Source organism: Salvelinus alpinus, chromosome 2, assembly GCF_045679555.1.
Source record: "Salvelinus alpinus chromosome 2, SLU_Salpinus.1, whole genome shotgun sequence".
Lineage (NCBI taxonomy): Eukaryota > Metazoa > Chordata > Actinopteri > Salmoniformes > Salmonidae > Salvelinus > Salvelinus alpinus.
This window is the reverse complement of record NC_092087.1, coordinates 125308888-125333647: the sequence shown is the minus strand read 5'-3', so window position 1 is coordinate 125333647 and position 24760 is coordinate 125308888. Positions and strand designations below refer to the sequence as shown.

The 24760-nt window shown below is 44.7% G+C and overlaps 2 protein-coding genes across 2 annotated transcripts; both read right to left on the bottom strand.

The window, feature by feature from the left end:
* Positions 1-13122: 13122 nt before the first annotated feature.
* On the bottom strand, positions 13123-17305 carry LOC139568610 (keratin, type I cytoskeletal 13-like). Its single transcript, XM_071390549.1, has 7 exons — positions 16676-17305; positions 16060-16142; positions 15582-15738; positions 15201-15362; positions 14423-14548; positions 13876-14096; positions 13123-13719 (listed from the first exon to the last, which is right to left on the bottom strand). Exons 1-7 carry the CDS (start codon positions 17183-17185, stop codon positions 13536-13538), a joined length of 1443 nt encoding a protein of 480 aa, XP_071246650.1. The 5' UTR covers positions 17186-17305; the 3' UTR covers positions 13123-13535.
* Positions 17306-19789: 2484 nt separating this feature from the next.
* LOC139568607 (keratin, type I cytoskeletal 13) lies at positions 19790-23626 on the bottom strand. The gene is made up of 7 exons (XM_071390545.1): positions 22962-23626; positions 22328-22410; positions 21893-22049; positions 21512-21673; positions 21255-21380; positions 20721-20941; positions 19790-20435 (listed from the first exon to the last, which is right to left on the bottom strand). Exons 1-7 carry the CDS (start codon positions 23487-23489, stop codon positions 20228-20230), a joined length of 1485 nt encoding a protein of 494 aa, XP_071246646.1. The 5' UTR covers positions 23490-23626; the 3' UTR covers positions 19790-20227.
* Between the last annotated feature and the right edge of the window lie 1134 nt (positions 23627-24760).

The following is a 24760-nucleotide window of genomic DNA, read 5'->3' as shown; positions in this document are numbered from 1 at the left end:
CGGCCAGGTCTCTGACCTCCCTATAGGCTGTCTCATCATTGTCGGGGATCAGGCCTAGCACATTTTTTCATTGGCAAACTTGATGATGGTGTTGGAGTCGTGCCTGGCCATGCAGTCATTAGTGAACAGGGAGTACAGGAGGGGACTGAGCACGCACCCCTGAGGGGCCCCGTGTTGAGGATCAGTGTGGCGGATGTGTTGTTACCTACCCTTATGACCTGGGGTAGCCCGTCAGGAAGTCCAGGATCCAGTTGCAGAGGGAGGTGTTTAGTCCCAGGGTCCTTAGCTTAGTGATGAGCTTTGAGGGCACTATGGTGTTGAACGCTGAGCTGTAGTCAATGAATAGAGTTCTCACATAGGTGTCCCTTTTGTTCAGGTGGGAAAAGGCAGTGTTGAATGCAATTGAGATTGCATCATCTGTGGATCTGTTGGGGCGTTATGCAAATTGCAATGGGTCTAGGGTTTCTAGGATGATGATGTTGATGTGAGCCACGACCAGCCTTTCAAAGCACTTCATGGCTACAGACGTGAGTGCTATGGGTCGGTAGTCATTTAGGCAGGTTACCTTAGTGTTCTTAGGCACAGAGACTATGGTGGTCTCTTTGAAACATGTTGTTATTACAGACTCAGACAGGGAGAGGTTAAAAATGTCAGTGAAGACACTTGCCAGTTGGTCAGCGCCTGCTCGGAGAACACGTCCTGGTCATCCGTCTGGCCCTGCGGCCTTGTGGATGTTGACTTGTTTAAAGGTCTTACTCACATCGTTTACGGAGAGCGTGATCACACAGTCGTCTGGAACAGCTGATGCTCTCATGCATGTTTCAGTGTTACTTGCCTTGAAGCGAGCACAGAAGTAATTTTGCTCGTCTGGTAGGCTTGTGTCACTGGGCTGTTCGTGTCTGTGCTTCCTTTTGTAGTCTGTAATAATTTGCAAGCCCTGCCACCTCCGACAAGGGTCAGAGCCGGTGTAGTACGATTCAATCTTAGTCCTGTATTGAAACTTTGCCTGCTTGATTGTTTGTCGGAAGGCACTGTGGGATTTCTTATAAGCTTCCGGGTTAGAGTCCCACTCCTTGAATGCGGCACCTCTACACTTTAGCTCAGTGCGGATATTGCCTGTTATCCATGGCTTCTGGTTGGGGTATGTACGTACGGTCACTGTGGGGACGACGTCATGATGTTGAAATGTTGAAGTTGAAATGGTGCTGGAATTGTGGAGGCAGTTCCGGTTTTCTTTGCAACTTGCGGTAACTCTCTGTGGTTCTAAATCATTAGTTGTTTATTGGTCCAAAAATGGCAGAAACATTAACTTGCTTTACCATGCTGTAGGTCATGTAACTGTTACATGTAAAATGCTTTGTGGATTTCACTGGACAGATGTTGCTATCCGGTTTTGTGATAAAAGAAAGAAGTGGTTGAATTTATTCTTCCACTGTGTCTTCTTGTTGTTTTGGCCAGCCATATCCCACTCTTAATGCTCCATTCCCCACTTTCTTTCCTCCCCAAACCCAGAGGAGTAAAATTATGCAAGGAGTGGTATTAGCCTCACAAAAGTTGAAGTTCGCATTAGTCAAACATTTATTTTTCTTAAACATCTCATAATCTCTCCTGGTTTGTGTCATGCATACGTGTATCTCTCAACTATATAGAATAATAGGTGCTATGACATGGCAGTGTACAATGTACTCTCATGACTATACCTGCACTCTGCAGGCTTTTACCAACTCTCAGAAACCGGCATCTAAGTGCTGGCTGGGGATATGGGATTGTGGGAGGTGGGAGGGGAAGAGTATTAATATCTAATATAATCACAGAAACCTGCATCTGGGTTGGTTCTTTCCATCAACACGTCTCCTTCTCCACTAGGGGCGATAAAGTCCTAGACCACTGTTACTCTATCCACAAGCAAGCATACAAGGCCATTCCTCGTCCCCTCTTCGGAAAATCAGATCATGACTCTATACTCCTGCTTCCTATCTACAAGGTCAACCAGGAAGTACCTGTGATGCTCTCCATAGAGAAATGGTTATCCGAATCGGAGGCTATGCTACAGAACTGCTTTGCTAGCGCTGACTGGAATATGTTCCGGTACTACCACCTCCATCAATGGCTTCATTAGGAAATACATCAGCGACGTTGTCCCCACAGTGAAGGTTCACTGCTTCCCCAATCAAAAGCCCTGGATTAACACAGAGGTTGGCTAAAGGACAGGTCTATAGACAAAGGGCTATTGCAGCCAACACCGAGGCTACGGCTGAGGACACGAAGTCCCGCTACGATCTCCACCGAGCCATCAAACAAGCAAAAGGACAATATAGGAACAAGCTGGAATCCTATTACATAGACTCCGCCGCCCGTCGCATGTGGCAGGGGCAATAGTCCATTACAGATTACAAAGGAAGGCCCAGCCATGATCTGCCCAATGATGCCTCTCTACCAGAAGAACTCAATGCATTTAATGCATGCTTTGACAAAAACAACACTGAGCCGTGCATGAGGGCACCCGCCAATTCAGAGGACTGGGTGATCTCGCTAATCAAGTATATACTCTGTATTCCAGGGCACGTTCTCAGAGCTAGGGCAGAACAGTCATTTACAACGTCTCATTGTCTCAGTCTCTAATCCCCACATGTCTCAAGCTGACCACCATCATTCCTGTGCCCAAGAACTCTAAGACTACCTGCCACAATAACTACCGCCTTGAAGTTTGCATACCGCCCCAACAGATCCATAGACGACACAATCTCAATTGCACTCCACACTGCTCTCACCCACCAAGATAAGAGGAATACCTAGTTGAGAATGCTTTTCAATGACTACAGCTCAGCGTTAAAAACTATTGTGCCCTCCAAGCTCGTCACCAAGCTTGGGAACCTGGGTCTGAACACCTTCCTCTGCAACTGGATCCCGGATTTCCTGAAGGGCCAACCCAAGGTTGTGACTGTAGGCAACATAACCTCCCCCACACTGACCCTCAACACGGGGGTCCCAAAAGGTAATCATCCCCAGCTTTCCAATCAACTCTTTCATCCCCTCACCTCTCCCCTACAACTATTCCCAGGTTGTTGCTATAAATAACAATGTGTTCTCTTCTCAGTCAATTTACCTGGTAGAATAAGGGTTAAATAGAACAATGGTGTACACCCACTTCCCAGTTTGGACTGCAGGTTGTGCCTACTGTACAATCACCCACAAAGGGTGGCAGGTAGCCTAGCGGTTAGAGAGGTGAGCAAGCAACCGGGTTGCAACATTGAATCCCGGGGCAGACTGGAAAAATCAGGAAATGAGCTGGCAACCGGAGTGTTACTGGTATCAAATCTTATACGCCATTGCCTGCTGTTGTGCCATTGAGCAAGGCACTTAATCCACCACAACAGAATCTCCCCGGGCTTCCAGTGTGGCAGCACCCCACACCTCTCCAAAACATCTGTATGGATGTGTAGGTTGGGTAAAAAGAGGAAGTCAAATTTCGGTTTGGACCTTGTGTGCAATTGACCAATAAAGTTATCTAATCTTAATCTTAAAAACAATATAAACTCTAACTGAAAGCAGAATACCTTTATTATTATTCCCCCTACTAGAATGTACTTTACACTGACATTCAGCTAGTGGCAAGAAGTGTTCGGTTTTAGTTTGAATTTAGTATGATTCTTTAATTAAATTGAGCATGCAATAGCTTTGTGTGTAAACTAAGGTATACTGTTTCATTTTAGCCTCAACCTTTTATAATTCATAACTTATTATCTGGTTGTTTGTGGATGTCACACGGAGCAGAGCACAGCAGTGCAACATAGAGCCGCTGTCAATCACAAGATTCACCCGAAACTCAACCCCTGTCCATTGGCATTCCGTAACTGGTTCTTCCAGACACACAATGTAGAAACAAACAGAACCCCTTTTGCCTGAACAAATATGTCATGAAGTGAAGAAGACATTCTATAGCAATATTCTCTAGACGACAATCTGGTGATATTATGGCTTTTACAAGCAATGCTAAATCAGAAAGGTCCAGTCAGTCTGTTAGTTCGCATTGACATGTTCACACAAACAAGGAGCCAGGGCAAAGCAATCAGTTAAGATAACAGCAATTCATCGGAATGCATAAATCACTATAATGGTTGAAGGCGGAAGGCACATTTCAGTTGAATGCATTCAGTTGTGCAACTGACTAGGTATCCTCCTTTCCCTTTCTTTAATATGTGGTCTCCATCTTGATTTATTGCTGTGCACCCCTGTGAGTAGAGCCCTCTACTTTACAAGCCTTGTATGAGCTTCTGAAGTTTCCCACAGTCATATCTGTCAACACTAACTCCAATGACTACTGATGTTGTGTAACAGTGGAGGATCCTCAGAGGAGGTAGGGGAGGACCATCCAACTCAGTGAATTTCAACAACAAAAATGATGAAACATTAAAAAGTTATCCCTTTCAGATAAAACTATACTAAATATAGTCACATCACCAAATACTGTACCCGATTAAAACAAACTGATTTGGCAATGAAGGTCTACAGTACAGTAGTCTCACCAGCACGCTCTAGAGTAGAACCATGGTGTAGACCAGGCCTGGGCAAAGGCCGGGCTGGGGGGAGTATGTGGCCCGCGACCTGATTCAATACGGCCCACGGAATCATGCTCAGATCACATAAAGAATTTGTGATAGTAAAGTTTTTTAATCGTATTTGTTATTCAAATTAAAAGCCCAATGAATACTCGCCTTTGTGTAATGATTTAACACCCACCGCTTATGGGACATTTATTTTGAAGGCACATATAAATAACAACTGCACGAGGACAGACTACATCTGACAGGCTGACACACACGTCACAGTTATAAATAGTACTAAATAGTATGCCGACAGAGATGGTCGCCTCGCTTCGAGTTCTTAGGAAACTATGCAGTATTTTGTTTTTTTATGTATTATTTCTTACATTGTTACCCCAGGAAATCGTAAGTCTTATTACATACAGCTGGGAAGAACTATTGGATATAAGAGCAACGTCAACTTGCCAACATTACGACCAGGAATACGACTTTCCCGAAGCGGATCCTCTGTTCGGTCCACCACCCAGGACAATGGAGCTAATTCCAGTAGGCGATCCAAAACATCGACTTCGCAGAAGGGGCAGACGACGCGGCCACATGGCCAGGCTCCGTAGACGTGCACATCGCACACCGCTCCAGAGTATACTACTAGCCAATGTCCAGTCTCTTGACAACAAGGCTTCGCCATGCATCGCGCCGACAGAGATAAACACCTCTCTGGGTAAAGGAGGGGCGGGGGTGTATGCTTTATGATTAACGACTCATGGTGTAAGCATAGCAACATACACGAACTCAAGTCCTTCAGCTCACCCAATCTAGAATTCCTTACTATCAAGTGCTGGCCATTTTACCTACCAAGAGAATTCTCATCAGTTAAATCACAGCTGTGTACGTTCCCCCTCAAGCAGACACCAAGACGGCCATCAAGGAACTTCACTGGACTATATGCAAACTGGAAACCATACATCCTGAGGATGCATTTATTGTAGCTGGGGATTTTAATCAAGCAAATTTGAGAACAAGTCTACCAAAATCTTTCCAGCATATTGATTGCGCTACGCGCATGAGCTATACCCTCGACCACTGCTACTCTAACTTCCGCGATGCATACAAAGCTCTCCCCCTCTCTCCCTTTGGCAAATCTGACCACGACACCATCTTGCTCCTTCTGCCCTATAGGCAGAAACTCAAACAGGATGTACCAGTGACGAGAACCATTCAATGCAGGTCAGACCAATCGGAAGCCACGCTTCAAGATTGTTTTGATCACGCGGACTGGAATATGTTCTGGTCAGCCTCAGAGAACAACATCGACCTATACGCTGACTCAGTGAGTGCGTTTATAAAGAAGTGCATTGGAGATGTGGTACCCACTGTGACTATCAAAACCCACCCTAACCAGAAATCGTGGATGGATGGCAAAACTGAAAGCGCAATACATCGCATTTAACCATGGAAAGAGGTCTGGGAATATGTCTGAATATAAACAGTGTAGCTATTCCCTCTGCAATGCAATCAAACAAGCGAAATGCCAGTACAGGGAAAAGGTGGAGTCGCAATTAAACGGCTCAGACACGAGACGTATGTGGCAGGGTCTACAGGAAATCACGGACTACAAAAATAAATCCAGCCACGTCACGGACACCGACGTTCTGCTTCCAGACAAACTAAACACATTCTTTGCCCACTTTGAGGATAATACAGTGCCACCGTTGCGGCCCGATAACAAGGACTGCGCCCCCCCCCTCCTTCTCCATGGCTGACGTGAGTAAAACATTTAATTGTGTTAACCCTCGCAAGGCTGCTGGCCCAGACGGCATCCCTAGCCGTGTCCTCAAAGCATGCACAGACCAGCTGGCTGGTGTGTTTACGGACATATTCAATCACTCCCTATCTCAGTGTGTTGTCCCCACATGCTTCAAGATGGCTACCATTGTTCCTGTACCCAAGAAGGCAAAGATAACTAAACTAAATGAATACCACCCCGTAGCACTCACTTCTGTCATCATGAAGTGCTTTGAGAGACTAGCCAAGGATCATATCACCTCCACCTTCCCGGCTACCCTAGACCCACTTCAGTTTGCATACCGCCCCAACAGGTCCACAGACGATGCAATTGCCATCACACTGCACACTTCCCTATCCCATCTGGACAAAAGGAATAGAAAAAAAATCCACCACCCGAGCGGTTGCTGCCTACATTGAGACCAAATCACTGGCCACTTTAATAAATGGATCACAAGTCACTTTATACAATGCACTCTAAATAATGCCACTTTAATAATGTTTACATATCTTACATTACTCACATCACATGTATACTGTATTTTATACCATCTATTGCACCTTGCCTAGGCCGCTCAGGCATTGCTCATCCATATACCTACATTTACATATTCTCCTTCACCCCTTTAGATTTGTGTGTATTAGGTAGTTGTTGGGGAATTGTCAGATTACTTGTTAGATATTACTGCACTGTCGGAACTAGAAGCACAAGCATTTCACTACACTCGCATTAACATCTGCTAACCATGTGTATGTGACAAATAAAATGTGATTTGATTTGATTTAGTAGCTAGCTAGAAATTGCACAAAAATTAGTTTTTCAAAGATTTCAAAGAAAATGAAAGTAGACAATGAATGTAGGGTGTTCCAGCAAGAGTGAACATCAAAATATTTATTTATTGACGTATCAGAGAAAGCTGTGTGCATAGTGTGTCTTGAAAGACTACAACTCTTCCCGACACTTTCAGACAAAGCATGCAGAAAAATAGGAATATGTCTTCGGAGCAGAGGGCAAGAGAGTTGCTTTCTCAGTTGCAAAAGCAGCAAGGACTTTTACACAAAACTCCATTCAGCAAACGACGGAATTGCAAGAGCTAGCTATGTACTATCCCACAATATTGATAAACAAAGCAAGCCTTTCGCTGAGGGCAAATTCATGAAATAATGTTTACTTGACTCTGCAGCACTACTTTGCCCCGACAAGAAAGAGCTGTTTGAAAATGTTGCCCTGTCAAGACAAACAGTTACACGGCGTGTTGAGGACATCGCAGAAAATATGGATGTCACGACTTCCACCGAAGGTGGCTCCTCTGCCTGTTCGGGCGGCGCTCGGCGGTCGTCGTCGCCGGTCTACTAGCTGCCACCGATCCTTTTTCCTTTTCTTTTGGTTATGTCTGTTTTGTGTTTCACCTGGTTTCATTTTGGTTAACTAGGGGGGGTATTTATCTCGACATTTCCTTTGGGTTTTTGTGCGGGATTGTTTTGACTGTCAGTTAGTTTGGGTTGCATTTTCGTTAGTTCATGTTTAACAGGTGAGTTTTTCCCTGTACTGTGTCTGAGTGGGGTTTCGTGGCTACTGCTGTAGTCCGGTGTCCTGTTATTTTTGAGCTAGTAATTAAAACACCCTTTTCTTCTGAACTTGTTTCTCCTGCGCCCGACTCCACACCCACATCTCCTTGGGGAGATCTGACAATGGATTAACATTTGAAAGACAAGGTTAACGATTTCACCTATTTCTCCTTGACCCTGGATGAGAGCAGTGCTGCATGTGACATGGTGCAGTTGTTGATATTCTTACGAGGCATAACCCCAGACTTTGAAATTACAGAGGGCCTTGCTTCAGTGCAGTCAATGAAGAGCACAACCACAGGGAAAGACTTATTGGAGGAGGTTAATAAGTGTGTGGCAAAGCTGGGACTGAGTTTTGAAAAGTGGCCAGTGTGACCACTGATGTGTGCCCAAACTTGACAGGAAAAAACATTGGCCTTTTGAAAAGGACAGAAGATCAGGTAGCAGAGCTGAACGCAGATCAGAACATGATTTTCCTGCATTGCATTATTCATCAGGAGGTGCTCTGTAAATGTGTTTTGAAAATGAGCCATGTTGTGGAAACAGTCACTAAAGTGGTAAACTTCATAAGAGAAAAATATTTAAACCACAGGCAGTTTGTCTCACTGTTGGAAGAGACAAAGTCGGGTCATGCAGATCTCCCCTACCACACAAACGTGAGATGGCTGAGTTTGGGGAAGGCGCTTAAAAGGGTGTGGGACCTGAAGTCGGAGATTGCTGAGGTTTAGCAAATGAAAGGAAAATATGTTGATTTCCCTCAACTGTTACGCAGAGTGGAACAGAGGAACCCAAGAGCAAACTCAGACGAGGAGACTGGGATGAAGTAACCAAGGTATTTATTGAAACACAGGGGGAAGATGGAGTGCAGGTCAGGGGCGGCTGAGGCTGGAGCGAGAGGGGCTGGGACAGGGTGAGCAGATCCAAGGGAGTAGTAGAGTGGGGAATCCAGGACAGAGTAGCAGGATGATGGGACGTTGGACTGGAGACAGGGACCAGAGTCAGAGCTGGCGGAAATGTAGCGGAGAAGAAAACAGCGTCAGGCAAAGAAAACAGGCACAGCAGGATCTAAATAGAAACAAACGGCTAGAACCGTAGACTGACTGAGCAGAGATTACGATCTAGCAGCGGGGAAGTGGCAGGGCTGAGTATTTGTAGAGGTCTTGATTATGGAACAGGTTGCAGCAGGTGGGATCTGCTCTGACTCAAGCACACCAGTCTCCACCCACACAATCACACACACGCACAGAGAGAGAGTACTGGGGGAGTGGTGGCAGGTCAAGGAGACACAGGATGAGCAGTAGAGGCCGTTGCAGGAGCAGATGTGACATCAGCTGCAAGATAAAGAATGGTTGGCTAATTTTGCCTTCACCGTGGACATCATGGCCCTCATGAATGAACTGAATTCCAAACTACAAGGGAAGGAAGGGTCTTTTTGCACATTAGATGTACAGCCTTGTCAAAGCCTTAAAGGGAAAATTACTCCTCCTGACCCGCCAAGTAGAAGCCAACAATCTCACCCACCTTCCGACACTACTAATCTGTTCCCTATCAGATGACCAGTGGGAGAAGTATACACCGCTGCTGCGTGCTTTGAACGGTGAGTTTCCTTGTCGTTTTGAGGATTTCAAAGTGTTGGAAAATGACATGCTGTTGGTTTCCTCTCCTTTCACTTTCAATGTTTTTACCCCCAAGCCATAAGACTCCTGAACAGGTAATCAAATGGCTACCCAGACTATTTGCATTGTGTGTGTGTGTCCCCACCCCCTCTTTTACGCTGCTGCTACTTTCTGTTGATCATATATGTATTGTCACTTTAACTATACATTCATGTACATACTACCTCAATTGGCCCGACCAACCAGTGCTCCCGCACATTGGCTAACCGGGCTATCTGCATTGTGTCCCGCCACCCGCCACCCACCACCCGCCAACCCCTCTTTTACGCTACTGCTACTCTCTGTTTATCATATATGCATATGTAGTAGAGTTAAAATGGTTATTCCATCAAACTTCAAATTATTAGAATAGTACACAACGCAGAACAGAACAACCAGGTTGAGGGTCAGTGGCCAAAGCCCGCGATCAGGAATATTCCAAGTTCAGACAGAGGGGGGGAGTCAGATTGCTATGATCGCCAGGAACTTTACTTTTGGTGTCTATTTTTAATTGTTGCGCTGCTGGTGCTGCCTGTTGATGTTAGGTAGGCAGCTACAGTAGCTGAATGATGTTAACATCTTCAGGTTTTGTTTCATTAAATGTATTTTATTTCATCCGGGTGCTTGTGTCACCTACTAACACCCTGGTACTACCCGTAGCTCCCGCTCTCCTCAGTCAGAGAAAACTCTTGAGAGAGAACGGTATGTGTTGAAGAATACTCCTTTGTAGAAGTCCATAACGTGAAATAAATAAAGCATCCCAAGGTTAATGCTGTAGATATTGTTATAAGGGAGTGTGAGACTATTGAAACATGTAACTTTCAGAGTTTAACTGTTGTTATTAATATAGTTTACAGAGTGCTAAAAGTGCTGCTGTTGCTAGCTAGCATGCCTTTCTGTGATGCAGACGGTTAGCTAAGCTGCCGACTGGTGCTTGCGTTGCATTGTGGGAGATGTAGTTTGGTCCTCTACGGTCAGAATGGAACGTTGTCACGTTGTAACTTGTTTATGTTGCCATGTTTTTGTACATGAGTTGTTGTATTTTGGTACTGTCAACACTGAAAGCACCTAGCAATGTATTGGGGATGTGAGACCGGAAATGTGTTTTGCTCCTGTGTAGAACAACTTGTCAGATGGTGCATTGGAGAATGATGTGTTCCTGTCCTGTCTTTTCACAATACTACTGCAGGTATGGTTCTATTGTCTAAGAATTAAGATTATACATTCTTTGTATTAAGGACTGGTTATTATTTTATAGTATACATAATAGAGGTCGACCGATTATGATTTTTCAATGCCGATACCGATTATTGGAGTACAAAAAAAGCCGATACCGATTAATCGGCCGATTTATTAAAATAAAATAAAAATGTTAAATATATATATATCATACACACACACACATTTTTGTAATAATGACAATTGCAACAATACTGAATGAACAATGAACACTTTTATTTTAAAAAGCCTCGCTACTGTATATATCCTCGCTACTGTTATTTTTCACTGTCTCTTACTGTTGCTATTTCTTTACTTACCTATTGTTCACCTAATACCTTTTTTGCACTTTTGGTTAGAGCCTGTTAGTAAGCATTTCACTGTAAGGTGAAATGGAATACCTGTTGTATTTGGCGCACGTGACAAATAAACTTTGATTTGATTTAGTCTAAAGAAGGCCAGTTTTATTAATTCTTTAATCAGGACAACAGCTGTGCTAACATAATTGCAAAAGGGTTTTCTAATGATCAATTAGCCTTTTAAAATTAGAAACTTGGATTAGCTAACACAACGTGCCATTGGAACACAGGAGTGATGGTTGCTGATAATGGGCCTCTGTACGCCTATGTAGATATTCCATTAAAAATCTGCTGTTTCCAGCTAGAATTGTCATTTACAACATTAACAATGTCTACACTGTACTTCTGATCAATTTGATGTTCTTTTAAGGGACCAAAAATGTGCTTTTCTTTCAAAAACAAGGACATTTCTATGTGACCCCAAACTTTTCAACAGTAGTGTATGTGACCACACATTTTCAGTGACAAAATACAACAAGTCAAGGCACAGATCATCTCTTGCTGACTCTCACCTCTCAGCAATCCTACGCATAGCGACGTCAGAAACTATACCTGATTTCACTGCTCTAGTCAATGCCCATCAGAGACTTCACTCCTCACACTGATTGAGTAGTTTAAAGGTAATGTTGAGCTCTCTTTCCTGTGTTTTTTGTGCATACCCTTTAACAAGAGTTCTTTCACTGAATGCACAGTGTACTTTTTCCTTCCTGTAGTTCATTGCATGTTTAATAATGGAAATACCTACCAAAAGGAGAACATGGTTGTGGTTTATTTCTGTGCGTGTTAAAAAAGTTAAATAATTAGCATATCTGGACGTGATTTACAGTAGATATATCTGTCAACACAGTCATACACATGATGTTTAATCCTGTAATATGATTCTGGCCCGCAAAGGCAAATATATATTCTAATGTGGCCCTCTGTAACGGCAGCCTTCCCTCTCTTCACGAGAAGAGAGAGTAGCAGGGATCGGACCAACACGCAGCGTAGCCAGTGCTCAACATGTTTAATTAAACGAAACAGTGACCACTTACAACGATACAAAAGTGGCAAACCGATACAGTCCTAGCTGGTGCATACAAAACACAAAGACAGGAAACAACCACCCACAATCCCCAACACAAAACAAGCCACCTATATATGATTCTCAATCAGGGACAACGATTGACAGCTGCCTCTGATTGAGAACCATATTAGGCTGGACACAGAAACAGACGAACTAGACACACAACATAGAATTCCCACCCAGCTCACGTCCTGACCAACACTAAACAAGCACAACACATAAGAACTCTGGTCAGGACGTTACACCCTCCATGTAATTTTTTTTTGCCCAGACCTGGTTTAGCCGGAGGAGAGTTATTTATTATTAGGATCTGACTCCTGACCCCCTTCCATAGACCTACATGGTAGTTATGACAGAGACAACCCAGAATGTCAAGTAATAATTTTTCAAGAAAACCATCAATAAAGATTAAGTTGGTGAATGAGAATGGACTGTGTGGTTTCACTTGTTTCCGAGATATTCATGCTTTATCATAGACAGACTATAAGAATGTCTGAGTATGGATGTCATAGCAGATACATGTTGTGTTCTCATTTCAAATGAATTGTTTTCAATTTGACATCTTTCAACCAAAACATGGTGTACAGCTGTAGAGTTGACTCCACAAACACCCTCCATACAGTACATAACTCTGAATCTAATGCTTAACATTTTTTGAGTTTGATTAATAGAGATTGAATTATATAATTTTGCTGACAACTTGAATTCAAATAATGACTATCAGCGTTCATACATTTATTGCCAAGTATTAAACTCAGTACAAGTGAATGTCATAAATTACACTATTCAAGATCATAATGACACATATAGTTTCTCAAGACCATAGAATTGGCCTCATGTGCAGAAGATAACAACCTATATGATAGTCAGATGTATGGGAGCACACCAGATCAGATAAATCAAGTTGAAAGACACAGAAGATAGAATGATGGTGTCAGCAAGTCAGAGCATCTTTATTACATTCACAATGGGGTCTGTTGTTGGTGTTCCATCCAGATATAGCAGAATATGTTGTTCTGGAGGTGTTAACCATAGAAATAGAATTACCAGAAAATAAATCCCCATTCAAGTCAATGATCCATGATGGGTGTCTGAGGGGCTTTAGCCATTCTAGAAAAATAGGAGGATGGTATGCACACCTTAAACTAGAGTTAACCGGAGCTGGCCTCAACAAATAACAATGTTATTTATCTGACAAATACTTATTATAAATTAAAACGTTGTATTTTAGGTTGCATGGATAAAGCACTGGGGAAAAGCAATATTCTATGTGCTGGTAATTCTATTTCTATGGGGTTAACCCGTAGCTTGCTGCAGTGCTCACTGTGTGTGTGAGACCTTAAGAGGTGTGTTTGGTTTCACTTGAGGAGACAACCTTGCCATCAACCATTTCCTCTGTGACGATCACCACCTTCCGTGTGGTGGAGGTGGAGGAGCTGGGGACGGTACTGGAGGAGCTGAGACCGGAGCTGATGTGGGAGCTGGAGGAGCTGTGGCCAGATTTTGAGGAGCTGAGGCCGAGACTGTGAGGAAGGGATACCAATGGTTAGCATAGTTAGCATCTATGATCATAATAACTATCTATTAAAGGTCACATAGCAGTAGATTCATGTCAAAAGCAACCATGTCTCATACTAAGGTCAACTTCAAATGAACATTGTTTTCGCATCCTGCCGTACCCGCTAGCCTCTCCGTCCAGCAGCCTCCTGTACTCAGCGATCTCCATCTCCAGGCGTGTCTTGATGTCCAGCAGCATCTTGTACTCCTGGCCCTGGCGTTCCATGTCGCTGCGGAGAGACACTAGCTGCTCCTCCAGACTGGTCACTTGGTTCTGGAGGCGTCCCAGCTGCATGGAGTAACGGCCCTCCGTCTCCGCCAGCGTGTTCTCCAGGGAGCCTTTCTATTGGCCGGGAGAGATAGAGATGGTTTGTCAAAAACATTGGGAGTAGGTTTGGAATTTGGAATGTTTACAGTTATACTGAAAAAGTTAGCTCTAGTAATTGAATGTGTAGGCAGGTAGAGGTTAGCTATAGTAATGGAGTGGTGCCTGGCTATAACAACTTGAGGGATAGTGTTAGAGTCCAGGTGAAAGTGAAATAGTTGAGGGTTGGAAAAGAGAATGATGAAAGAGTCAACTGTTGATTATTGAAGAAAGTTGTAGAAAGTTGTGTAAGTAATGTCCCCTAAACTGTTGTCTGTGGTTAGATGTTAGTAATTACTACTCACCATGCTGAGCTGTGACTGCAGTTCGATCTCCAGGCCCTGAAGTGTGCGACGGATCTCTGAGATCTCTGACTTGGAGGTCTGGAGAACCTCTGTACTGGACGCCACCTCCTTGTTCAACGTCTCCGTCTGTAAAAAATAATGGTTGAAAAGTTAATGGTTGAAAAGTACCCAATTGTCATACTTGAGTAAAAGTAAACATACCTTAATAGAAAATGACTCAAGTAAAAGTGAAAGTCACCCAGTAAAATACTACTTGAGTAAAAGTCTACAACAATTTGGTTTTAAATGTTCTTAAGTAAATAGAATTTCAAAAATAGACTTAAGTATCAAGAATAAAAGTATAAACTATTTATTTTTTTTGCCAGGGGCATACATTTACAAACAAAGCATGTGTGTTTAGTGAGTCCGCCAGATCAGAGGCAGTAGGGTATTACCAGGGATGTTCTCTTGATAGGTGAATGAATTGAACCAATTTCCTGTCCTGCTAACCATTCAAAATGTAACAAGTACTTTTGGGTGTCAGATAAAGTGTATGGAGTACATTATTTTCTTTAGGAATGTAGTAAAAGCTGTCAAAAATATAAACAGTAAAGCACAGATATCCCAAAACTACTTAAGTAGTACTTCATAGTACTTTTACTTAAGAACATTACACCACTATAAGTCGTCGATCATCACAGGAACAAACCAACTCATGATAGAATGTGACAATGTTACCAACTAGAAGTAAAGGAACATCTACACCATGAACATAGTTTAGAGGTTCTAGAGGTTCTACCTTGGTCTGGAACCAAGCCTCCAGGTCGCGCTGGTTCTTGGCACTAACGGACTCGTACTGCTCACGGATCTCAGCCATGACTCTGGACAGGTCCTCCTGTGGTGCTGCGTCCACCTCCACGTTGATCTGTCCAGTCATCTGCGCCCTCATGGCCAGCAGCTCCTGTGGAGAAACACATAGGGGTGAGTGACTAACCTCTGCTGATGGTAACAACTTGAGCTGCCCTCTGTCCTCATTATACATTTGAACACCATTGCTTGATACAGATGTGCTTGAAAGCCAGCAGTGGTGTTTTAGTGAAGACCCATAGCAGGTTGACATGGTCAATAGACGTAATACTTTAAGGGACTGTATGGATATGTTCCATCAGCCCACACCCACCTCCTCATGGTTCTTCTTGAGATAGATGAGCTCCTCCTTCAGCCCCTCGATCTGCATCTCCAGGTCAGATCTGGCCATGGTCATCTCGTCCAGCATTCTCTTCAGTCCGGCGATGTCCGCCTCCACCGACTGACGCATGGCCAGCTCGTTCTCATACCTGAGAGATAGAGAGAGCTTAGGTCAAAGAACTGCCTGAATGTGTTCCTCTGTGAGAATAGGAAGGGGGTTACAGATTCTAGTATTCTATTTAGTTTTGGGAAATTAACGGAAAGTAACACCAGGCTTCTGATATGTCTGTTGGGAGGGTGTGGATATGGTGGAGGTGAAGGGTAGTGTCATTTGGTTTCTTTTTTTATAGATTCAACACAAAATTAAATAAAAACATTGAGGGTTTTTTACAGATTTGGGGTTATTCCATTTGGTTAATGGAATGCACCAACAGTGTTCTGTATATGTGGATGGTGTTGGATATACTTACTTGGTTCTGAAGTCGTCTGCAGCGAGCTTTGAGTTGTCAATGTTGAGATAGGTGCCTCCGTTTACGCGAGTGGCAGCCTGGATCTGAGAGGTAGAGGATGGAAAAACATTTCAGGATGGGGCATGCATGGAATTTCACACAAATGCAGTACGTACAAACTGTGATACCACACTGTAATCATTGAGATCTGAGTTTCAGCTGCATTGTAAATGATAGCCCATAGAAGCATTACAGGGAACCTATTGTCTTTGTGAACATTGTAAAGCATGACTCAAAGAAACAAATTGCACCTTTCGCAATCGCCTAGGGGCTCTTACGAGACAGGAAGGATTGGCTTCAATGATCTGCTATATTTTCGATGCTTCAGCTGCAAATATGCATACTGTCTTTGCATCAATCTTTGGTGCAATATCTTGGTTGAATCTATTATAACAAATGCATATAATTTTGCATTTTCCAATAGTCATGTATAACTCTCAGTAACTGACATGTGTACACCATGTACATGTACTCTCTAAAGAAGCATAACATTGTCACTCTGCAGACATTACCATGTTTCGACATGCTGTGATGTCATCATTGAGTGCTCTTGCTATCAAGGACACATGTCTCGTACCTTGTCCTGCAGGTCGGCGATAGTAGTGTGGAAGCGAGAGTAGTCGCGAGCGCTGGGGGACGTCTTGCTCTCCATGAACTGACGGATCTTTAGCTCCAGCTCGGCGTTGGCCGCCTCTAGCTTGCGCACCTTCTCCAAGTAGGTGGACAGGCGGTCGTTCAGGTTCTGCATTGTGGCCTTCTCGTTGGCCGACACATTAATGTCAGCTCCACCGCCACCTCCGCCGCCACCACCTCCCATTCCGAAACCATAACCGCCACCACCACCTCCGCCGCCGGAACCAAACGAGGAGCTAGAGATACGCACCCCAGAGCCTCCTGCACCTCCATACACACTGCCGGCCCTCATGGCAGTGACGCGGCCTCCTCCACCACCACCACCACCCATCGAGGAGAAGCGGGAGGAGCCCATACCCATACCCATTCCACCTCCACCTCCAGACCTCATGGACATGGTGCCACCTCCACCACCGCTGCTGCTGTAGGACATGCTAGATCTGGAGAAGGACATGGCTGCTGAGAGGGAGTCTGCCTGCCTGGGATGAAGTGGAGAGAGAATGTGGTGCACGGCCCAGCCACTTTTCCCTTTTTATGCTGCACAGGGCTTAAGGTGGGAGGGAGGTTGGGAGGAGGACATGGGTGGGGAGGCAGAAGGGAGGAATAGAGGGAGGTATTACGTCATTTAGCGCAAGGCTCCTCCCCCACTTTGACACGTTAGGATGCAGAAGACGGAAGAGGAAAGAAAGATATGTACTGTATGTGTGGATATGCAAATTTTGAAAATATACTATTGTTGTGCAACTCCACTCTCCCCCATCTCACTCTATAGGTGGTGTGAGCCGACAGGGTGCTTGCAGGCACTCACACAAACATATAGAAGTGCACACTCCCATAAAGAGATGGAATTCCTCTCCCGTAAAAGCATCTGGTTTAAAGCATAGACAGGCCTGCTTCTATTAGTCATTTAATCAGTCAACACACACTGTATAACTTTGATATGCTGTGACAGGTGAGCTTTGCCATGTTTTCTGAGCATATTTTTTGAAACACTGAATGGCTATTTACCTGTACCTGTTATGTTACCAAGACAACAAGTTGCAAAGACATTTCCCGGTACAATATGATATTTCGCTTGACACCCAGACAACATTCTCCCCGAACAGACCTGTCTTTGTCTCACACACTGATATCTCGCAAGATTATCTGTCCATTTCCTTAAACGCAACAGTCGATTGTTCCTTGATAGATTTTCAGATTTTATGCATAGAGTCATGTTCCATTTTCCTAAGTTTCACTCAACTTTATGCGTGTTCCATCTACTGTAGGAGTCTGCAGGACCGACAAAAGTAGTTTTTCATTCCTTTTACCACTTTATAGCCCCCATGGGATGAGTCATTACTCGGGTCATCCTACCCCAGAAAAACTCATTAAAGTACTGTTCTTTTCCCTTAACACCTTGTCAGGGAACTTGGTGTCTGCATATTCCCATATAACCACAGCATTTCTTGCTGATTTTTTTTATCACGCTCCAGAGGTTACCATTATCCTCTAACATTTTACCTGGGCGTTGCTCCATTATCTATTTTGATTCTGAAAACACAACACAGCACAGGGGAAACTATTTTCAAGCATTAGGATGTCAGCATCATGTTATGGGTATGCTTGTCACCGGCAGGAAATGGGGAATTTGTCAGGATCAAAATATATATGAAAGGAGCGAGGTTAAACTTTTTATTTCTCAGCGGGAGAATTACACATATTTTAATGCCAAAGACATGCCAGAATGACTTTCCAAGTGGCGTTGAGTATTTCTGAGTGCTCCAGCCTCAGTCCAAAAACAATAGATAAATGTTGCCCTAAGACTTGTCTAAAGTTTGTAAAAACTAAAATATACCTCCTCACCTTAGCCTCGCCCTTTAATTATTCATAACATATTTCCTGGTTGTTTGTGGCTGAATTACAACCCAGTCACAGAGAGCCGAGCCAAGCACAACAGCACATAGAGCCATTGACAGTCACTAGATTCACCCAGAACTCAACCCCTGTCCATTGGCATTCTGTAACTGGTTCTTCTAGACACACAATGTCCCCAATGTAGGAACAAACAGACCCCCTTCGCATGAACAAATATGTCTAAAAGAAGACATGCTAAAGCAGTAATTTCTAGACCACAATCTAGTTGAAATGGATTCAAATCCAAAGTGCTGTCACGTGTCTTATTACATTTGTGAAATGATGGTCTTTTCTGACAAATGCTAAATCAGAAAGAAGGGTGCAGTCAGTCAGTGAGTTTGCATTGGCGTGTTCACACAAACAAGGTGCCAGGCCAATGCAATCAAATTAGATATAATAAGTTCATCTGAATGCATGAATCACTATATCATCTATCATACACTACATGGCCAAAAGTATGTGGACACTCCTTCAAATTAGTGGATTTGGCTATTTCAGCCACACCCGTTGCTGACACGTGTATAAAATCAAGCACACAGCTATGCAATCTCCATAAACAAACATTGGCAGTAGATTGGCCTTACTGAAGACCTCAGTGACTTTCAACGTGGCACCGCCATAGGATGCCACCTTTCCAACAAGTCAGTTTGTCAAATTTCTGCTGGTGCTGCCCCGGACAACTGTAAGTGCTGTTATTATGAAGTGGAAACGTCTAGGAGCAACAACGGCTCAGCCGCAAAGTGGTAGGCCACACAAGCTCACAGAACGGGACCACTGAGTGCTGAAGTGCGTAAAGATTGTCTGGCCTCGGTTGCAACACTCACTACCAAGTTCCAAACTGCCACTGGAAGCAAGGTCAACACATCTAACAAGGTCAGCACATGATAAAAAATCATACAATGTGATTTTCTGGTTTTTGTTTTAAATTCCGTCTCTCCCAGTTGAAGTGTACCTATGATAAAAATTACAGACCTCTACATGCTTTGTAAGTAGGAAAACCTGCAAAATCGGCAGTGTATCAAAAACTTGTTCTCCCCACTGTATACTTTCTCAAGACCATAAAATTGGCCTCATGTGCAGAAGATAACAACCTATATGATAGTCAGATGTATGGGAGCACACCAGATCAGATAAATCAAGTTGAAAGACACAGAAGACAGAATGATGGTGTCAGCAAGTCAGAGCATCTTTATTACATTCACAATGGGGTTTGTTGTTGGTGTTCCATCCAGATGTAGTAGAATGTGTTGTTCTGGAGGTGTTAACCATAGAAATAGAATTACCAGAAAATAAATCCCCATTCAAGTCAATGATCCATGATGGGTGTCTGAGGGGATTTAGCCATTCTAGAAAGAACGGGAGGATGGTATGCACATCTTAAACTAGAGTTAACCAGAGTTGGCCAACAAAGACAGGTATTTTTCATCTGACGAAGACTTTGTATAAGTTGAAACGTTGTATTTTAGGTTGCATGAATAAAGCACTGGGGAACAGCAATACTCTATGTGCTGGCCTCTCATTTCCTATACCCATTCTAGTAATTATATTTCTATGGGGTTAACCCATTGCTTGCTGCAGTGCTCGCTGTGTGTGTGGGACCTTATGTGGTGTGTTTGGTTTCACTTGTGGAGACAACCTTGCCATCCACTATTTCCTCCGTGACGATCACCACCTTACGTGTGGTGGAGGTGGTGGAGCTGGGGACGGTACTGGAGGTGCTGACACTGGAGCTGCTGACACTGGAACTAACACCGGAGCTCGAGGAGCTGGAGGATTTTTGGCTGGATTTCGAGGAGCTGCCGCCGAGGCTGTGAGGAAGGGAAACCCATAGTTAGCATCTATGATCATAATAAGTAACTATTAAATGGTTACATAGCAGTAGATTCATGTCAAAAGCAACCATGGCTCATAGTAAGGTCACCTTCAAATGAATTTTGTTTTTAAAATCAAATGTTGAAGGAGACATCAATTAATTTACACTTGTTTCAAGGTCCCTGTCACCCCTCGTCCCATCCCACAAAGATGTAACACTCTCTTCCCAAATCCCTGTCTGTCTCAGTTGCCTCCCTCTGTCCAATCCCATCCTGCCTTACCCGCTAGCCTCTCCGTCCAGCAGCCTCCTGTACTCAGCGATCTCCATCTCCAGGCGTGTCTTGATGTCCAGCAGCATCTTGTACTCCTGGCCCTGGCGTTCCATGTCGCTGCGGAGAGACACTAGCTGCTCCTCCAGACTGGTCACTTGGTTCTGGAGGCGTCCCAGCTGCATGGAGTAACGGCCCTCCGTCTCCGCCAGCGTGTTCTCCAGGGAGCCTTTCTATTGGCCGGGAGAGATAGAGATGATGGGTCAAAAACATTGGGAATATGGAATGTTTACAGTCATACTGAAAAAGTTAGCTCTAGTAATTGAATGTGTAGGCAGGTAGAGGTTAGCTATAGTAATGGAGTGGTGCCTGGCTATAACAACTTGAGGGATAGTGTTAGAGTCCAGGTGAAAGTGAGATACTTGAGGGATGGTAGAGAATGATGAAAGAGTCAACTGTTGATTATTGAAGAAAGTTGCAGAAAGTTGTGTAAGTAAGGTCCCCTAAACGTTGGTCCTTGGTCAGATGTTTGTAATTACGGCTCACCATGCTTTGCTGTGACTGCAATTCGATTTCCAGGGCCTGCAGTGTGCGACGGATCTCCGAAATCTCTGACTTGGAGGTCTGGAGAACCTCTGTGCTGGACGCCACCTCCTTGTTCAACGTCTCTGTCTGTAAAACAATGGTCAATCATCACAGGAACAACAACATTTCAACTCATGATAGAATGTGACAACGTTACCAACTAAAAGTAAAGGAACATCTACACCATGAACATAGTTTAGAGGTTCTAGAGGTTCTACCTTGGTCTGGAACCAAGCCTCCAGATCGCGCTGGTTCTTGGCATTAGCGGACTCGTACTGCTCACGGATCTCAGCCATGACTTTGGACAGGTCCTCCTGTGGTGCTGCGTCCACCTCCACGTTGATCTGTCCAGTCATCTGCGTCCTCATGGCCAGCAGTTCCTGTGGAGAAACACATAGTGGTGAGTGACTAACCTCTGCTGATGGTAACAACTTGACCTGCCCGCTGTCCTCATTATACATTTGAACACCATTGCTTGATACAGATGTGCTTGAAAGCCAGCAGGGGTGTTTTAGTGAAGACCCATAGCAGGTTGACATGGTCAATAGACGTAATACTTTAAGGGACTGTATGGATATGTTCCATCAGCCCACACCCACCTCCTCATGGTTCTTCTTGAGATAGATGAGCTCCTCCTTCAGCCCCTCGATCTGCATCTCCAGGTCAGATCTGGCCATGGTCATCTCGTCCAGCATCCTCTTCAGCCCGGCAATGTCCGCCTCCACCGACTGACGCATGGCCAGCTCGTTCTCATACCTGAGAGATAGAGATCGCTTAGGTCAAAGAACTGCCTGAATGTGTTCCTCTGTGAGAATAGGAAGGGGATTACAGATTCTAGTATTCTATTTAGTTTTGGGAAAATAACACCAGGCTTCTGATATGTCTGTTGGGAGGGTGTGGTTATGGTGGAGGTGAAGGGTAATATCATTTGGTTTCCTTTTTTGTAGTTTCAACACAGATTTGGGTTACTCCATTTGGTTAATGGAATGCACCAGCGGTGTTCTGTATATGTGGATGGTGTTGGATAAACTTACTTGGTTCTGAAGTCGTCTGCAGCGAGCTTTGCATTGTCAATGCTGAGATAGATGCCTCCGTTTACGCGAGTGGCAGCCTGGATCTGAGAGGTGGAGGATGGCGAAACATTTCAGGATGGGGAATGCATGGAATTTCACACAAATGCAGTACGCACAAACTTTGATCCCACACTGTAATCATTGAATTCTGAGTTTCAGCCGCACTGTAAATAATAGCTCATAGAAGCATTACAGTGAAACTGTCGTCTTTATGATAATTCTAAAGCATGACTCAAAGAAACAAATTGCACCTTTTGCAATCGCCTAGGGGCTATTGATAGAGGAAGGAATAGCGTCAATGATTGGCTTTACTTTCAATACTTCAGCTGCAAGTATGGATAATGTCTTTGCATCTATCTTTGGTGCCACATCTTGGTTGAATCAATTATAACAAATGTATATAATTTAGCCTTTTCTAACAGTCATATATCACTCTCAGTAAATTGTTGGAAAAACAAGCTGATGGCATGTGTACACCATGTACATGTACTCTCTAATGAAGCATAACATTGTCACTCTGCAGACATTACCATGTTTTGACATGCTGTGATGTCATCATTGAGTGCTCTTGCCATCAAGGAGACATGTCACGTACCTTGTCCTGCAGGTCGGCGATGGTGGCGTAGTAGGCAGAGTAGTCACGAGAGCTGGGAGACGTCTTGCTCTCCATGAACTGACGGATCTTCAGCTCCAGCTCGGCGTTGGCCGCCTCTAGCTTGCGCACCTTCTCCAAGTAGGTGGACAGGCGGTCGTTCAGGTTCTGCATTGTGGCCTTCTCGTTGGCCGACACATTCATGTCAGCTCCACCGCCGCCACCACCACCTCCCATGCCGAAACCGCCTCCTCCGCCACCACCCCCTCCCATTCCGAAACTATAACCGCCACCACCACCTCCGCCGCCGGAACCAAACGAGGAGCTAGAGATGCGCACCCCAGAGCCTCCTGCACCTCCATACACACTGCCGGACCTCATGGCACTTCCTCCACCACCACCACCACCACCCATCGAGGAGAAGCGTGAGGAGCCCATACCCATTCCACCTCCACCTCCAGACCTCATGGACATGGTGCCACCTCCACCACCGCTGCTGCTGTAGGACATGCTAGATCTGGAGAAGGACATGGCTGCTGAGAGGGAGTCTGCCTGCCTGGGATGAAGAGGAGAGAGAATGTGGTGCACGGCCCAGCCACTTTTCCCTTTTTATGCTGCACAGGGCTTAAGGTGGGAGGGAGGTTGGGTGGAGGACATGGGTGGGGGAGTATGTACTGTATGTGTGGATATGCAAATTTTTTAAATATTCTATTGTTGCGTAACTCCACTCTCCGCATCTCACTCTATGTGGCTTCTGCCTGCAGGGTGCTTGCAGGCACTCACACAAACATAAAAGTGCACACACCCATAAACAGTTGGAATTCCTCTCCCGTAAAAGCATCTGGTTTAAAGCATGGACACACCTGCTTCTATTAGCCGCAGGTAGGTCAATCAATCAGTAAGTCAACACACACAGTATAACTTTGACATGCTGTAACAGGTGAGCTTTGCCATGTTTCCTGAGCATATAGATTGACACACTGAATGGCTATTTATCTGTACATGTTATCCTACCAAGAAACAAGTTGCAGAGATGCATGCAGTTAATTGAAATTTACGGTACAATATGATCTTTCACGTGACACCCAGACAACATTTTCCCCGAACAGACCTGTCTTTTACACACACTGTCACGATCGTTAGAATGATTGGACCAAGGTGCAGCGTGCGTAGAGTTCCACATTTTTAAACCAAAACCAAACAGAAGAAAAACGTTCTGGGCTGCTCACAGGCAGCTACACAAAAACAAGATCCCACAATCAACAGGTGGGAAAAGGCTGCCTAAATATGATCCCCAATCAGAGACAATGATAGACAGCTGCCTCTGATTGGGAACCATACCAGGCCAACATAGAAAACAAAAAACTAGAATGCCCACCCTAATCACACCCTGATCTAACCAAATAGAGAAATAAAAAGGCTCTCTAAGGTCAGGGCGTGACAGTACCACCCCCCCCCCAAAGGTGCGAACTCCGGCCGCAAAACCTGACTCTATAGGGGAGGGTCCGGGTGGGCATCTAGCCTCGGTGGCGGCTCCGGTTCGGGACGTGGACCCCGCTCCGCTCGCTGATCCCTCCGCTTCCGTGGAACCGGACCACGGATCGTCGACGGAGGCTCCGGGCCGTGGATCGTCGCCGGAGGAACCGGACGTAGATCGTCGCCAGAGGAACCGGACGTAGATCGTCGCCAGAGGAACCGGACCGTGGATCGTCGCCGGAGGCTTCGGACCGTGGATCGTCGCCGGAGGCTCCGGACCGTGGATCATCGCAGGAGGCTCTGGACTGGGAACCCCTGCTGGAAGC

Excerpts from the sequence above, each read along its gene's own strand:
- LOC139568610 (XM_071390549.1), bottom strand. The coding sequence starts at position 17,185 with ATGTCCTTCTCCAGATCTAGCATGTCCTACAGCAGCAGCGGTGGTGGA. Across the intron at positions 15,739-16,059 it reads GCAGACGACTTCAGAACCAA|GTATGAGAACGAGCTGGCCA; the intron begins GTAAGTATATCC and ends TCTATCTCTCAG. Across the intron at positions 14,549-15,200 it reads AGGCTTGGTTCCAGACCAAG|ACGGAGACGTTGAACAAGGA; the intron begins GTAGAACCTCTA and ends TATTTTTTACAG.
- LOC139568607 (XM_071390545.1), bottom strand. The coding sequence starts at position 23,489 with ATGTCCTTCTCCAGATCTAGCATGTCCTACAGCAGCAGCGGTGGTGGA. Across the intron at positions 21,674-21,892 it reads TCAAGAAGAACCATGAGGAG|GAACTGCTGGCCATGAGGAC; the intron begins GTGGGTGTGGGC and ends GTTTCTCCACAG. Across the intron at positions 20,942-21,254 it reads TGCAGTCACAGCAAAGCATG|AAAGGCTCCCTGGAGAACAC; the intron begins GTGAGCCGTAAT and ends CCCGGCCAATAG.